This window comes from Engystomops pustulosus, chromosome 6, assembly GCF_040894005.1.
Source record: "Engystomops pustulosus chromosome 6, aEngPut4.maternal, whole genome shotgun sequence".
Classification (NCBI taxonomy): domain Eukaryota; kingdom Metazoa; phylum Chordata; class Amphibia; order Anura; family Leptodactylidae; genus Engystomops; species Engystomops pustulosus.
Window position 1 is genome coordinate 167,390,860 of NC_092416.1, and position 17,710 is coordinate 167,408,569.

The window sequence follows — 17,710 nt, forward strand, 5'->3', positions numbered from 1 at the left end:
AATTTATATTTTATAATGAAGACCACAAAGCACTATTTATACTTGTATATTGTATAAGAGGAGTATAAAACATATGGCTGGGCCCAACCTTCATTATTACTATTAACACAAGAGTTATAAGAGAAGATATAATCAATCTATAGTCACCATATACGGGCATTATGGACAAGAGTTGGTTTTATCCATTTTATTATTTTAATTTTTACTGTATTATTTATGTATACATCGACCTAATAAATCATAGTCATAGTTTATACGGTTGAAAAAAGACACATGTCCATCAAGTTCAACCAAGGAAGGGAAGGGATTGGATGAGGAAGGGATTTTAGAAAGAATTCTATATATCATAACCATGAATGTTATTTAGGTGTAAAAAGGCATCTAGACCCTTCTTGAAGCTCTCTGCTGTCCCTGCTGTGACCAGCGCCTGAGGAAGGCTATTCCACAGATTGACAGCTCTCATAGTAAAATAGCCCTGTCGCCTCTGGTGATTAAACCTTGTTTTCTCCAGATGGATACATTGCCCCCTCGTCTTTTGATTTGATTTAATCTGGAACAACTTTCCACCATACTTTTTGTATGGACAATTAATTTATAAAAATATATGAATGAAAACAAAAAAAAAATCAACATTTAAAATTATGCCAATGAGCCAGAAGGGCAATGGCTTAAACGGCTGTTACACTGTCTCCCCTTCCCTGATCCCTTAGCACTTACACCCTCCCTTTGCCCTCATGCAGTGGTAGGGGGAAGTGTTCCTGTACACTGTAACAGCCTGTGAAGCTGCAACACAATGGGGCTCTGCCAATGCCCCACCCCCAGAGCCCCACAAGCTCATTAGCATGATTTTAAAAGTTGATTTTAGAAGAAAGGACGCCATGGTTGACAAATACAAGAAGATTACTACAGTCACTGTGCCTGGATCTATCTTTAGGTGCCCCTGGTTTATCGTGGCGGTAGATTTCCTTTAAAGGGATTAGCCAACGAAGGGAATACTTTGTATGTGGATATTTTAACTGGGAACAAGGTATCTCTGATATTCTGTAATGATGTTTTGAACAGAGGCTCAATTCTTGCTCCTAGTGATTGTATCAGACACCGAGCTACCACCTACCCCTCATCCCTGTGAGTATTGTGTACAGAACTCTATACCTCAGTTATGGAAAGGGAAACATGACGGAGTTTGGATTGATTCTTCATTGTGGAGCAGACAGGTCTTACCTTTGGCCGGTGTCTTCTGCTTTTCTTTTCATACACTGAATGAAGTCTGTTTATAAGGAAGCATTTGTCTTCTCCTTCCTGCATCATAAGAACAAGACCACAGACATGTCACATTAGTTCACACTTCCATGCTCCATACAATATGACATTATATCAGAATTTTGCGGTGACCATGGGGAGACCTTGTCAATGCATGACGTTGCTGCTGTGTATACTGAGAATCATTAGCGTTATATGTAGAGAGAAGGTGCACAATACAAAAGGGTCCATATAAGCAGCAAATACCCCCTCATCCTCATAGTCTGTAAGCTCTTGTGTCACCCCCTCATCCTCATAGACTGTAAGCTCTTGTGTCACCCCCTCATCCTCATAGACTGTAAGCTCTTATGTCACCCCCTCATCCTCATAGACTGTAAGCTCTTGTGTCACCCCCTCATCCTCATAGACTGTAAGCTCTTGTGTCACCCCTCATCCTCATAGACTGTAAGCTCTTGTGTCACCCCCCCATCCTCATAGACTGTAAGCTCTTGTGTCACCCCCTCATCCTCATAGACTGTAAGCTCTTATACCTCGTGTCACCCCCCCATCCTCATAGACTGTAAGCTCTTGTGTCACCCCCTCATCCTCATAGACTGTAAGCTCTTATACCTCGTGTCACCCCCTCATCCTCATAGACTGTAAGCTCTTATACCTCGTGTCACCCCTTCATCCTCATAGAATGTAAGCTCTTGTGTCACCCCTCATCCTCATAGACTGTAAGCTCTTGTGTCACCCCCTCATCCTCATAGACTGTAAGCTCATGTGTCATCCCCTCATCCTCATAGACTGTAAGCTCATGTGTCATCCCCTCATCCTCATAGACTGTAAGCTCTTGTGTCACCCCCCTCATCTTCATAGATTGGAAGCTCTTGTGTCACCCCCTCATCCTCATAGACTGTAAGATCTTGTGTCACCCTCTCATCCTCATAGACTGTAAGCTCTTGTGTCACCCCCTCATCCTCATAGACTGTAAGCTCATGTGTCACCCCCTCATCCTCATAGACTGTAAGCTCTTGGGAGCAGGGCCCTAACTCCTATTGTTTGATATGCCTATGTTTTTACTCTGAAATGTATGTTATTTGTATATGTTCCCTATGATTTGTAAACTCTATGGAATGTGATGATGCTATAGAAATAAAGATTATTATTATGTCACCCTGAATTCAGCATTATCGGTAATATAACACATCACCATCCAGAGCAGAACAGATAACTTTACCGATAAGTGAAATGACACTACAGTAAGATGGACCAGCACCAGTTCTGTTCCCACATCCCAGAATCACAGAAGTAAAAACACATAAAGCTTCTTATATCAGACCACAAGGACTCACATTTGCAATCTGCTCCTTTAGTAACATTATGATTTTTCTCTGCCCATTGACAATCTGGATATGGAAGTAAATTACAATCCTGGAAAAGAGAATAAAGGACTGTGATCAGCTGTAAGGTGTCTGTAATGAAGCTTTATTGATAATCCTTGGTCCCATTACAGCAAAAAATGTTTAAACTCCAATTGTCACTGGGACAAAATATTTTTTGTCTGGATCTACAATTATAAAATATACAGTTTCAACTTACATACAAATTCAACTTAAGAACAAACCTCCGGACCCTATCTTGTACGTAACCGGGGGACTGCCTGTACTCTGATCGTGGGGCACCAGACAACATCGCTCATAAGAATGAGGGTCCTCTCGCCCCTTATCGGTCAAAAGTGCCTCCAGCTACTCCATTCAGTGTCTATGAGAGTACCAGAGACAGACCAACAAGCATTTGGCCATCTCTGGCCTAGGGGAAGGACTAGGGCGGCACGGTGTCTCAGTGGTTAGCACTTCTGCCTTGCAGCACTGGGGTCCTGGATCGAATCCCACCCAGGTCAACATCTGCAAAGAGTTTTTTATGTTCTCTCTGTGTTTGTGTGGGTTTCCTCCGGTTTCCTCCCACACTCCTAAACATACTGTTAGGTTGTTTAGATTGTGACCCCCATGGGGACAGGGACCAATTTGACATGCTTTGTGCAGCGCTGCGTAATCTGTAGGCGCTATATAAATAAAGAGTTATTATTATTAAAGGAAGTTTGCTGAACCTGCTGATTCATCAATTAGTGGGATCCCAGTTTTCGATATTGTTGGGGGTACTAATGGTCAGTTCTGAAGTTAGGGATCCCTTCCTAGTGTCATATAAGCACATAGCGGTTATTTACATTTCAATATTAAATTCTAAAAGTGTAAGTATTAATGACCCGTTTGGTGCCAAGTACTCACAGCAAGACTGCAGCGGCCAGGTAAATGAAGAAGGTGTTTTCCCAGAGGTAGTAATGTATCCTGCTGACCCAACTCAGCTGCGGATTGGTCATTTCCAGCTGCTTGATGTAGAACTTTCCAGCTTCATACATAGTGTTTAGGGAGCGGAACGGACCACAGGACATAGAGGGCTGCACACTGAGGACAGTACAGAGACATAACAGAGGTGAGTAGTCATGTGGAGGTAGGTACTTGATGAAGACGCCCCGGGCGAACCCTGGCTACACAGTTACACGGCACAATCTGAACTTCCGGAAATATTGGCAATAGTTCAAAAATTAAGTGATAAGAATTTCTGTAAATACTAAGATACAGGTCACGGTTGATGTTCTTAAGCTTCCCGGTCTAGGATTGTCCCCATGACTATTAATAGGGCTGCTGAGGACCCAACATTTTAATACACTTTACATAAATAGTCTAGATTGTGTACGAGGAGAACCACCATTATATCGGTTGTATTCTCCCCCTCTGTAGTCTCTAATCCTCGGTTTCCCTTTGGAGCTGCTATGAAGTCTCTAATACAGGAGAATTTGCTCCATAACTTTCTCCCACTTATACAGGACATTAAGGGTGCGTTCACACGGTCAGTTTTTGACAAGACAGCACGGCCTCCTCCATCTGTCAGAAGCCAGCAGGACAGAGGAAGTCCTAAGTCATACATGACCAGTGTCTACACAGACACTTTAGCAGGGCAACTATCATATAGGTGACCCTATTAGGGTCTTCTACTTACCAAGGTTAAGTTTTGTATTAATTGCGATCCCCTTTAATTCCCATTCTAATCATATAAATAAATGGCAATGTGAACAGAGTTGTTTCATTAACTCTTCACAATCCCCCTTCACTGCATATACTTACGACCACAAGGTGTAGGAAAGAAACACCGAAGCCCCTAAAAAGGATGGGAAGCAAAGCAGTGTGAGGAACGCTGTGCTCATATGGGAAGCTCTCCAGGGTTTGCTCGGGTTACGACAATTCCTCATCAAACTGGCCTGGAAAAGACAGTAAAGACACAACCTATTTGGCATGAGGGCGATTTAGATCTAGACATTTACATAAGAATGGGTTCCTAAAATGGCCTGCCCGTTGTTATCCAAAGCAGCAACTGCGGAGCTAAAAGCTGATGACTATGTGTTCTGTGTAGTGGTCATGTCCCATTACTGCAGGCTGAGCACAATTGGATATTGTTGGTCCGTGCTGAGAATGGACCATTATCTATAAATGGACCTCACCTTTTTCACATAGAACAGCAGAAGCAACTTCAGAGTCTGCACAACAGGGATGATCGGGCAAAACAAGACGCCGAGCCTGTCCGAAAGAGAAGACACAGGAATGAGGGATACGTGGGGTTAGGATAATCCATGAGCAGTGTGATCTTTTACTTCATAGATGTGACAGAACAATAATGGCTGTAGCCCTTAAAGGGATTTTTTCAGACTTTTTTCCAGGGCTTTAAAGACATTTCCAAAACCATTCATCTCTATGGGACTTACAGGACAGCCTATAGGATGGCTGTGCCACAAAAATAAATGAAGACGACGTTAGTGTCCTGTTTTCCCAATTACTGGTGATCCAGATCTCAGAAACCGCAGCGGTCAAAGACTTAAAGGGGTATTCCGGGAATATGAAGGTCTGACACAAAAACCCATGATGATGTAAAAAAATGAATACAACAATACTCAATGTCATTAGTCACAAACAGAGCTTAAATAGTTTGATTTTATGATTTACAAAATTTATGGCCCCTCTAAAGTAGGTGGAGTTATCACTAAGATGGCCGCCACTGGAAACTACAAGTTCCAAGATCCTTTAGTTCCCAGTAACTCCTCCTACCACTTATGTTCTGCTCCCAGTGATTATGTAACAGATTTTCTTGCTCTGTTACCATAGTAATGATGTGTAACTGCCATCACCACAACACTGACCATACTGGATGCACTGCAACCAACCGACTACAGCCAAACATAGTGGTGATCACATGACCTGCCCAGGCAGGTACAGGACATGTGATGTGGACATGTGACCAGCGGCCATCTTCTGTCCTGCAACGGACCGCGCGGAGGAGATTAACGGACTGATTAAAGGGCCGGTAGCATTTTAATTCTCCATTACAGTCTATGTCATCAGCATTTTCTGCTAACGAGAGCAAAATTTTAAATAACAACTAATTACACATTAGCTTATATTTTGAGTGCCCATTTGTATACGAATTATGCTTCTTCCTGGAATACCCCTTTAAGCCCCATTGTCAATAAATCCTAAAGCCTATTATGAAACAAATTAGCCTCCAAATGAGTAAAGATGTGGAAAGAGGATAACTTTACAATCATTCAGACCTAGGTATATAATATTCTCCTATAAACAGGATCCTGACACTTTCTTTAACTCATTCCTAACCAGGACGCCACACATGACAAACAGATGAGCTCACCATGCCAGCGTCTGTCCATAGATCAGCTCCAGCACATTGCGAGCGATGTCAAACTCTGTCCGACACTTTTGTTTGCGCTTCTTCTGCAGGATTAACCTGTCACAACGATGAGACGTGATGTGTGAGGAGACAATACAGAGGAGGGAATCAACTTCCAAAACGAATACACTGCTTCAGCGAAGAGACCCATGACGTAATATGTACAACTCATGGCCAAGGTTCCAGTTTTGAGGAGTTAAAATATAGGTGATACTTTCTTTAGACAGATATATTTACCTCCATAGTAACTCCCCGAACAATGTGTCCAGCAGATTGAAGATTAGGTCCATTATCACAAAGCGAAACAGCTCCTGCCCAACAAATGTCTCCCAGCACTAAACAGAAGAACAAGGGAAGGAGATTTCATACAGGTCATAATATGAAAATAAGGATTGTTTGCTACATGTCCATTCTACCAAACGTCTTCGGCTGTAGCCGGGTGTTGTCTGCCAGTTATTGGCCGATTATTGACCACATGTCAATAGACAATAGATCTTTTGGTATGAAAGAAGTGAAACCTGGTGTTCTTTGCATGCTGTATAATCGCCCCCAATGACTGGCACACAACACCCTGCCAGTGACTATGGACATTACAGACGTGTAGAAGCAGAATGAACTGACATACCCTGATCACAAACCCAAAGGGTCTCATTTACTAAGGATCCGCGGATCGCATTTTCGTCGGGTTTCCCAGGAATTTCCGTTTGGAGCCACATTTAACAGGTGATTTTGGTGCACGCGATTGGAATTTGGCGCATTGGCGCCGGCTTGCATGCAAATTGGGGGCGTGGCCGTGGGACAACCCAACGGATTCGGATTACGCACGGTATTTTAACATTTCGAATTGTGTCGCAAGACACATACATGCACCGGGAAGAAGAAGGTGGACCTGGGCGGGGAAGCAACGGATGCAGGATATCGGGCGCACGAGCTTCGTGAATCGCGCCGTCCGAATCGGGGATCGTGACAGGACCAGGTAAGTAAATTTGCCCCAAAGCCTCTTTATTTCAACACCAAGATGTGTAGCAGCAGTTCTTGCCATCCATGGCGACTACATATAGCACAGAAGTCAAATGGCGCAATTGTTTCAACTATTTACCTATTGTGCCTTATGCTCTTTGTATTATATTGAAGGGATTGGCTACTTTGCAATAAATGTCTTCCATTAGACATGTCTCTGCATGTATATTTTCCTGTGTCTTTGCCTCCTGTGAGAGCTTCACCCTTTTCCTGTTCTTATGATGCTGCCCTCTGCATATATACACACAACCTCCTCTCTCTCACTGATACAGTCCATGCTCACTGTGTCTCTTTACACTTTCCGTCCTCACTGACGGGCAGTGAGAGGGAGCAGGGCGAGTCATACACTGCTGCTGCAGCCCCTCCTCTTCATTTGCTCAATGTAAACAAATAAGCACGTAGAATCTGCACACATCACTAAAGTAAGTAGCAGGACTGCTGTATCACTTGATCAACATTCAGGGTTTGGGACTTCTACACAAGATGAATGGAGAGAGGTGCACTCGACACCTCCTTTCACAATCAGTATGATATCCCCATTATTTACAGAGGCGGCTCCCAGAATTTGGGGGTGTACCTGCTTATCTCCAATACAGTGCTATCTGCCAGTCCGATAGAAATGAAAGTGGTAACACACATGTACACCAAAACATAACTCACAATGAGGCTCTTCTGTCAGACCCATGGGTCTTTGCTATGATGCCAAATGTTCTCCATGTACACTATGTCCAGCGTTTTTCTATTTTCTATTTAAAAGGGTTTCCCAGAACTTAAAAAAGAGGATTTCTGGACAACCCCTTTAAGAATGATGAGTACTTTCCGTTCTCATGAAGCGATAGCACTAATATCTCTTAGCATTTGCAGGGATACCTTATTCTCCAAGTATTTTGCTTTCCGTATGATCCAGTGATAGCACAGCACCCCGAGGATGACGACCTTCAGGAGAAGATTTCTACAAGAAAGGACAAAGAAGAAGAACTTAAGACCAGGAGTGAAAGTGTCCAACTGGACTGATAAAACCCATCCAGGATTGTCTGTAACCTGCAAATAGCAATGTAGACTTCTAATATGGGGGAGTCCAGCTTCTCCCAGAGTCCCAGGGCGTGATACATGTACGGCAGCAGCAGGTTACATAAAGACACGGCCAAAGGCAGCGGCAGCAGCATGGCCTCTACTTCCGGCTCTCCTCCGGTTCTCTGCCGTGCTCGGTGATCCTACGGCAAAGACGAGAAAAGACGAGAAGAAACGTGATCAGGAGGAAGGTCCAATGCACCACGTCTATGGGGGCTAGATTTTTTTTAGTGCAAATTAAGACAGAATTCTTGCATTTTCAGCAAGACATATGTTCCGTCATAGTCGGCTTCTCAAAGGTTTAATCCTTTGTGATACATGTGTGTCCCAACAGCAAACACCCCACAATCTCATGTGGAAAGGGGGCAACGTAAAGCAGTGATGTTTTTCCTGGTTGTTCCAGTGTTAAAATAATTCATTTGATTTGAGGGACCAGAAAGCAGTATCTTTACACAGCTTTATAATGACACTGTAACCGTGGGCTCCCCCTGCAGAGAGTCAAAGAATTAGTGTAGCACGTGATTGGGTGTCTGAATGCTGGTATACAGTGGGGTATGCCACAGGCATCTCCTGACTAGTGGGTATTAGCTAAAGAGATGAATCCCCTTAGTCATAGTTGCTGGTGGACGTCTGGTAACTCTGGTACAATTTGCTGTGACTGAGGGGGCTGGATTTCTTCAGTACACCAAATAGGAGCTTCATTGGAAGGCAGTGTAAAGGCACTGCTTCCTGATCCCTCAGCGCAGAGGAATTATTTAACACCTGAAAGGGGAAAACACTGCAGAGTTTCCATATTTCTGCGATAAATCCAAATTTCCTTTAAATTTCCTTTATTTTCAAACATGTTGCCCCTCAGTTTTGTCACAATACACAAGACAGATACTAGGAGGCAGCACTGACCTTGTGTAGATGTTCTGAGATCATGTGGACGGCCAATGCAGCCCCCAACCAGCTGCCCGCACACAGGATCCACGAGAAGATCAGCACACACACGTGCCGCAGACGCTTTTTGAAGTCAGGATTAGACCGATCTGGAAGATGCTCACTCAGCAGTTCCTAAAGGCAATAGAAGAATATAAAATAATGTGTAAATAACAAATGGAGTCCTACTGAATAGAGCAAAATCGCTGAGCAGAGTCGTCTGCAAATCTCAGATTCGTGAGGATTCCCTTGGGAAGTGTTGGGGTATAGTTTAGGTGAAGGCTACTTTCACACCTACATCATAGTGTGAGCCTAACCCTATCCTGATGTGATTGAATGGATTTATCAGTCTAGTGTGTTTCAAGCGATTCTCCTTTCATCTATTTTCATCTGATTGCTATCTTGGGGACTTCCCTGCATTTTGATAATGTTTAGCCTTATAGGGGTTCTCCGGTGACATACAAGTTAGCCCCTATCAACAGGGTAGGGGCTAACTTGCTGTTGTCTCAGCAATGGGATCCCCACGGATTACTAGAACAGGGGTTTCAGTGTACCCCCCATCTTAACCAGAGATGGAGAGCAGCCAGTTGCGCATGCGCCGGCTGCTCCATTCATCTCTATGGCCCTGACAAAGATCGCCAAGCACCATACTCAGCAATATCTGTCAGCACCACAGAGATGAATGGAGCAGCCAATGAATGTGATACCGACTGCTCTCTTCATCTCCGGATACGATGGGGGTACAATGGACGCCCACGGAACAACAAGTTAGACCCATCCTGTAGATAGGGGCTAACTTGTAAGTCACTGGAGAACCCCTTTAACTTACAATGTTTTGCTTCTGGGCTTTAAACCCAGAACCTGCAGCATGTAAGGCAGAGCCACAGGACTCACTGTTATCTATGAGAGAATGACGTGTTGGATTGTGGGATGATGGACTTTACCTTCAGCTGCATACAAACGTTCTCCTTCTGTCTCTGAACACAACGGATTCTGTTGACTTTGAAGTCCCACGAGCAAAAAACTTTTAGAGCCAAAACTCCAGAGAAAAACCCAACTCTGAAACTTTCACCAAAGGAACACGACATCCTGAGAAGAGGAAGAGAAAACGGTATGAATGGTAGAAAACGCGTCAAGATAAGAAGCAAACGGTGTCAGACAGGAGGATGTGCTCGTACCTATACACCAGTATAATACATGTACTCAGGAAACCAAATCCTATGGTGAACAGATAGGCCAGGGGCATGTGATATGGGAGCCCACCCTTGCCCCCTCGACACACTGATGTGTTAGAGCTTGACGAACAGCCATCATTCAGGGTGTTGTTACTGTAATAACCATAATACATGACCGTATCGGTAAAATAACCCTACAAAGAAAGAACAAAATTAGTAGATAAAACAGGTAAAGTACATTTAAAAAAGAAAACTTTTACATTAATACTCCACACTATTAACCATACATTAACCAACAATGGAGCTGAAACAGGGCGAAAAAAATCTGCTAGGAATATAGAGGCAGCGCTGCAGCAGACAAAGCCTTTCTTGTTCTAGCAAGCAGAGACTTTTGTTCCCACATTCACTTACTCTTCATCTCAATGGAGGAAGAAGGAGATGATCAGATCTGCTGAGTGTGTGAGAGAGGAGGTTGAGAGAAACAAGTGTATAGAAAACAAGTTTCTATCTCACCCCAAGTGCTTTATTCTTGGAAGTACTTCTCTATAATGTCCTATAGCGGAATATTAAAGGTTCTCAGTGTGAGATTTAGCTGCCAGTTAGTGACCAAACAACCAAATCAGGCAAATTGACGCCCCAACAACTAGCCATGGCTATGATTGACCACTGAACCCGACCAAGTCCGCTCACCTCTAGTCCCCACCCTCTGAATACATTAGCCTCCTGATGTATCTGGCGGCGGCTGCAGCTGAGGAAAATGCTACGCCAGGTGCTGACTGCTGTAGAATTGCACCCCTTCACACCCACTTTTCAGGAGATGCAAAGCGAGAAATAATCTCAATTACTAGTAGTTTGCTAGTATGCCAATTATGCATGTCCCTTCTACTCCTCCTCTCATGCTGAGAGAGAGAGGTTTGAGGCGTGAATTCTTGCCTCTTGTGTGGCGTCATCTCGCTGGGAAAATGGGAGAGGGAGGTGTGGGGGCGGGAGGTGCATAATTAGCAGCCTGGAGCACCGGACATCTTGTCCCCGCACTCTGTGCTGCTAATTATAAGTTTCTTTTCTAGGTGACCCTGGCTTGTCAAGATTAGCAACGGACAGCGCCAGGATCATTGCAAATCACAGAAGCTGTCGAGCGTAAAACTGCATCTGATATATATATACCTTATATACTCGAGTATAAGCCTAGTTTTTCAGCACAAAAAATGTGCTGAAAAACCCAAACTCGGCTTATACTCGAGTCAAAAAAATAAATATATCTAAACTCACCTTTCCGGCGACCCCTGTATATCTTCTGTGCAATCTGTCCGGCAGCGGCGGCAGGCTATATACACTGGGGCAGGGTCTGGCAGGCTATATACACTGGGGCAGGGTCTGGCAGGCTATATACACTGGGGCAGGGTCTGGCAGGCTATATACACTGGGGCAGGGTCTGGCAGGCTATATACACTGGGGCAGGGTCTGGCAGGCTATATACACTGGGGCAGGGTCTGGCAGGCTATATACACTGGGGCAGGGTCTGGCAGGCTATATACACTGGGGCAGGGTCTGGCAGGCTATATACACTGGGGCAGGGTCTGGCAGGCTATATACACTGGGGCAGGGTCTGGCAGGCTATATACACTGGGGCAGGGTCTGGCAGGCTATATACACTGGGGCAGGGTCTGGCAGGCTATATACACTGGGGCAGGGTCTGGCAGGCTATATACACTGGGGCAGGGTCTGGCAGGCTATATACACTGTGGCAGGGTCTGGCAGGCTATATACACTGTGGCAGGGTCTGGCAGGCTATATACACTGGGGCAGGGTCTGGCAGGCTATATACACTGGGGCAGGGTCTGGCAGGCTATATACACTGGGGCAGGGGCTGGCAGGCTATATACACTGGGGCAGGGGCTGGCAGGCTATATACACTGGGGCATGGGCTGGCAGGCTATATACACTGGGGCAGGGGCTGGCAGGCTATATACACTGGGGCAGGGGCTGGCAGGCTATATACACTGGGGCAGGGTCTGGCAGGCTATATACACTGGGGCAGGGTCTGGCAGGCTATATACACTGGGGCAGGGTCTGGCAGGCTATATACACTGGGGCAGGGGCTGGCAGGCTATATACACTGGGGCAGGGGCTGGCAGGCTATATACACTGGGGCAGGGGCTGGCTGGCTATATACACTGGGGCAGGGGCTGGCAGGCTATATACACTGGGGCAGGGGCGGGCTGGCTATATACACTGGGGCAGGGGCTGGCTGGCTATATACACTGGGGCAGGGGCTGGCTGGCTATATACTGGGGAGGCTGTGACCAACCCACCCTCGGCTTATACTCGAGTCAATAGGTTTTCCCAGTATTTTGTGGTAAAATTGGGGGCCTCGGCTTATACTCGGGTCGGCTTATACTCGAGTATATACGGTATATTACATATGTATATGTACACACACACAGGACTGGTATATTATGCCAAGAGGTATGTATGCAGTGGAAGAGAAGTGTCTATGTGAGTGCTTAGGTGGAAGAGCGTACTCTCCTCCTCTTCAGTATATTTGGTCCATCCATGGACAACTACCATGGACACATATCTGAAATATATGGGTTTAAATTAGGACTTTGGATTTATGTCTTGCCTTGATCTATTGTAAGGTATTTTATGGCTTCTCATACAATAAAATTTTGTTGAAACTAAATTCTGACTTTGGAGATGCCTTAGTCACTTACCGCTCCTGTGAGAAGCTCCAGACTGGTGAAGCTTCGCGGGTTTGATGATCTATGTGGATGCACGGCCTGGGGAGTAACGATGAACAAGAGGCACAAGAGGCTCATGAAGAGGTTAAACCCCAGAAGAGTTTTCAGGAAAAGAAAATAGGAGAGAGCGCTGGAGCCAAATCTCCCCCCGATCTGCTTCAGCGCCGCGTGCCAGGGCCGTAAAGCATAAAGTGCCGAAAGCAACATGAGCCAGAATCTATGTGTAGCCTGTAGTGAGGAAGACATAGATATAATACACAAGACACGGCAGAGTATAATATCCCATAGTGATGCTCTGTGTCTCACCAGACTGATGCGATCAGATACAGAACTGCAGCAAAAGTTGACATTTCTCCCTTTACGAAATCCATCAGTTTCCAAGGTCAAGTACCTAAAACGGGAAAACTTTAGAAGCAGCGACGTGACAGTCTCCAGCTACATGATACAGTCTCCGCTGTCCTCCTACCTCAGTTCTCTTTTCACACGCAGGCTCAGAGGGAAGCTCTGCAGTAGTCGGATACGCTGGGCTCCCGATGTTTTCTGCAGTTCTGACACCAGTAATCTTTGATGTTCTGGTGGGAAGATGAACCCATGAAAATGCATAATAATAATTATTTATATATTGCACACTGAGCTCTCGGGCACACTCGCGCCTGCACAACTTCGCTTGCAAAGCCGGTCAGGATAAAAATTTGAAGTTGCGCAGGCGCGAGTGTACCCAAGAGCTCAGTGATGTCGCCGGCTCTCCGGCACTTCCTAATTAGGCGCACGCATGGTGCGCCGAAGCGTGATTGGCATATAAAGAATAAAACAGTTTAAAAAGGAATCGGCGGTTTCCGGAATTAATGAAGATATGCACCGGCACCTGCTCACCCTGAGCTGGTGCAAGGTATTTGAGGGTTATAACCGCCATGAACACTTAGCTCCAGTACCCTCTGTCTGTGACTTATGTACTGCTCAATGCTCCCCCCTCCCTTTTACTCAGACTTCCATATAATCTGCTCCCTCTGTGAGCTACAACTAGATAAAATATGATTTGACAAAGATTTCAAAGAGTGAATAAAAGGATGGATGAAAATATATTGGTGGAGTGGAGAAGGAAACATTTTTCTCAGATAAAGATACTGTAAATGACAAAGTTTGTACTATAGATTTCTACTTCCAGTTAGTCTGACCCCGTCCTTACCCTCTTCTGCTTCCTCGGATAGGTCCTTCTGTTTTACACTGGGTCTAGCACGTCGCTCCATACTGTACAAAGATGGGCGCTTCTTGGACTGCCGCTTCCTCACGGTGCGATTGTAATACTCGGACAGCGCACCCCCTCTGCAGCGGCCTATAGGAAAAAAAAGGTGGGCCATGGTGATAGGGTTAGAGACAGGCAGAAAGCTGACCCTCTCCGGGGCTGAGAAAAGCAGCTTCAGCTTGTTCATGCCTTTGTCAGATGAATTTAGGGCTATCTGTAGTGTGAGGCTAATACCATGAATGGTGGGGGTGCAGGCAGCTCAATTTGTTGTTCCATATAGGTGTATAGGAGATGAGATTTATATACGGTCCAGGATAGGGGATATGTATCTGACCACTCGAGGTCTAACCTCTGGGACTGATCTTGAGAACATCTGTCCTCAACTGCCCCCAAATTCTCCATATCAATTCTGACCGGCGCTCCATAAGTCTCAATCACATCTGCTGGATATTCGGATATGTGTTATCTGTACTATTGGATTGAACGGTGTTGTTGTCCCCGTATAAAGTTGTGCAATGTTTACACAGAGAACAATCCGGAAGCTTATAAATGATGCATCACATGACTAAGAGTTTACATTAGGAGAATACATAGCAAATACAGGACGTGTCGGCACAAAGTTACCTTTTATTGGGACACATTCTAGATGAGACATGTTAATGTATGGATTCCACGCGCCCCCCCCCCCAAAAAAAAAAAAAAAATCTGCATATTCATGAACATGCTAAAAAGCTAAAACTATTGCCCCTTGCCTGGCATAGACTACACCAACTTCCTAATTTGCCATACTTACCAATAGTACGGCTGGGCATATTAGCGAGGATTCGCATGGTGGCATGGTGGTACTCACACAGGGCATTGCGCCTGTTCCCTAGAAAGAAAATATGTCATTCAATACGTCATTGACTTATGGGATGGGGTGTATTAACTGAGTGTCAAGCAACAATCATGGATTTTTTGCACTGTACACAACTTGAACTTTGACACAAAGTTGTATGAAGGTGTCCATGACTTTTAAAGCGAACCTGTCACAAGGAATGCCATAGCTGGTGACAGGTTCCAAAGGCCTGTGCAATGTGGATTTTAAAAATGCATTTGTCAGCATTCTGAATCATTTCAGTACTTTATAACAGTTTATTTTGCATTACCTGGCTACAGTGTGTGGCGAGTCCCAGCGGAAGGGGCAGCTGCAACCTGTGTGTTCCTATGTCTCCTCATGCATTCTTCCTCTTCTCCTCACCATCCCCTGCCTTCTCAATGCACATAACAGGAAGTGGGGAGGGGGATGAGTGTGGGGAAAGGAGACTGACACAGGCACACACAGGATGCAGCTGCCCCTCTCCCAGGACTCACCACACGCTGGGAGGCATGTAATACAAAATAAACTATTATAAAGTAATGAAATGATTCAGAATTGTAACAAAGGCATTTTTAAAACCAGCATAGCAAAGGCTATTGGAACCTGTCACCAGCTATGACATTCCTTGTGACAGGTTCGCTTTAAGTATCAAATATTTTGTTTATGCAATGTCTATAAAACAGGTCCTAGATGAGTATACACTTACACTCACAGAGGCCTAAACATGGAAGAACTGCACACAATTGTATAGCCCATATTTTAGTAGGTGGAGAACATCTTTATAGTTGCTGCACACATTAAAGGAAACCTACCACTTCTGAAGGTAGGTATGAGATGCAAACACCGGGCACCAGCTCAGGGTGAGCTGGTGCCGGTGCTTAGTCTCGTTAGTGTTAAAACCGCGGTATTGCGGTTTTAACACTTTTTAAACTTTATAGTAGAAACTGCTTCGGCGCTGCGCGCGACCAATGTAGGCGCGCGCACGATCGTGCGCACGCAGCGCCGAAGCAGTTTCTGCTATAAAGTTTAAAAAGTGTTAAAACCGCGATACCGCAGTTTTAACACTAACGAGACTAAGCACCGGCACCAGATCACCCTGAGCTGGTGCCCGGTGTTTGCATCTCATACCTACCATCAGAAGTGGTAGGTTTCCTTTAATGTCAAAAATGTAAAGCATTAAAGACTCAGTGTAGGAAATATTGATCTATAAATATTTTATACTTATGGCAAAGCCTCTAATGCTATGAGCAGCTGCAGACCGGTTGTAATCCCTCAATGTCTGTTAAAGGAAATCTACCATTAAAATTCATCCTGATAAAACAAGGGGCGCTTACTAATAGATCCAGGCACCGTGACTACATGCTGTAGCTTCACAGGCTGTTACACTGTCTCACTCTACCCCCTGCCAAGTCCACACCTTCCCCTCCTTCTGTCTGCTGTAATCTCACACAGTGGGAGGGGGGAATGCTTCTGCACAGTGTAATAGCCTGTAAAGTCGCAACACGGAGAGGCTCTGGTAACGCCCCCCCCCCCCCCCCCAGAGCCCTTATGGCTCATTAGCACAATTCTAAATGTTGCTTTTAGAAGGAATGAGGTCATGGATAACAAATATAAGTAGATTACCACCGTCACGGTGCCTGGATCTATGAGTAATGTCCCTGGTTTATCAGGAAGGATTTTTATGGTAGATTTCCTTTTCCTTTTAACAGTGATCCACAAATAACATATCAGATTATCAGCTCTGATTCTCATCCTGGAAACAGTTGATCAACATGAGTCACGGGGGTAAAACCCGCACAATCTAATTGTAGGGACCAGTCATCAATATTACTACACTGAAAAACCATACCAATAGAAATGACCCCTCCTCTATATCATGTGCTCAAGAAACATGCAGACATTTTCATTGTCATTTATGACTTTGGTGAGTACCAGGGGCGGATGAGGACTGCCATGGGCCCTGGGCTGGAATCACTTCCTACATCTGGTACTAGAATCAGCTTCTTGGGGAATGGAGGATGTGTCCCTTCTGCTGCTTTCAGTCTGCAGTTTCTGGACCTTTGAAGGACCTTAAAAGGTCCTAAATTGGGTCTTGTGTACATGTGCATTGAGAGCAGGAACAGATGTATGAGAATTTCATGGGTGAAGGTCCTTCTCAGTATAAAATGTGGTGGGTTGGTTTGGGTGGCCATGGTCCCCCTAGAAGCCTTGGGTCCCGGGCTAACGCCCAAACCTCCTATATTATTATCCAATACTGGTAAGTAACCAGTTTTCTGCCAGTCCTTCTAGAAATATATAAATAAATTTAGTACTAGGTGCCAATATGGCCAAATTTCTTTTCTTAAACACACTCCTGTGACATCTTTGTAGGTAGAATAAGACGCCATGCACACTACCGGCTGTCCATGTGGGTCATAAACTAGACCTCCCTGGTGTTGTAATTTCCGATCCGGCAGAAATGGGAGCGGTGAACGCCGCTCATTCAGCTCATGTCACCTGAAAGACACTGGTGTATTCATGGTGTCGAGGCAGAGGGCACTGAAACGTTCCCAATACAAGGCTATGGGGCTGAGAACTGGCCGCACATCACTGAGCTATGGGAAGAGATGCCCCAGAATGTATTTATTTGGCATATTCTATATTT

General features: G+C 45.0%; 1 protein-coding gene across 2 annotated transcripts in view; it reads right to left on the reverse strand.

Moving 5' to 3' along the window:
• Positions 1 to 17,710, reverse strand: part of TMC6 (transmembrane channel like 6) — a 33,040-nt gene that overhangs the window by 741 nt on the left and 14,589 nt on the right. For both annotated transcript variants that reach the window (XM_072112263.1, XM_072112262.1), the window contains 17 exons: positions 15,001 to 15,078; positions 14,151 to 14,297; positions 13,431 to 13,536; positions 13,271 to 13,355; positions 12,938 to 13,192; positions 10,227 to 10,417; positions 9,993 to 10,137; positions 9,028 to 9,183; positions 8,098 to 8,270; positions 7,927 to 8,008; positions 6,274 to 6,371; positions 5,998 to 6,093; positions 4,799 to 4,874; positions 4,425 to 4,558; positions 3,528 to 3,704; positions 2,595 to 2,673; positions 1,222 to 1,299 (listed from right to left, as the gene is read on the reverse strand). In XM_072112263.1, the coding sequence (XP_071968364.1) occupies positions 1,222 to 1,299; positions 2,595 to 2,673; positions 3,528 to 3,704; positions 4,425 to 4,558; positions 4,799 to 4,874; positions 5,998 to 6,093; positions 6,274 to 6,371; positions 7,927 to 8,008; positions 8,098 to 8,270; positions 9,028 to 9,183; positions 9,993 to 10,137; positions 10,227 to 10,417; positions 12,938 to 13,192; positions 13,271 to 13,355; positions 13,431 to 13,536; positions 14,151 to 14,297; positions 15,001 to 15,078 (2,156 nt within the window). The remainder of the gene's footprint in view (positions 1 to 1,221; positions 1,300 to 2,594; positions 2,674 to 3,527; positions 3,705 to 4,424; positions 4,559 to 4,798; positions 4,875 to 5,997; positions 6,094 to 6,273; positions 6,372 to 7,926; positions 8,009 to 8,097; positions 8,271 to 9,027; positions 9,184 to 9,992; positions 10,138 to 10,226; positions 10,418 to 12,937; positions 13,193 to 13,270; positions 13,356 to 13,430; positions 13,537 to 14,150; positions 14,298 to 15,000; positions 15,079 to 17,710) is intronic.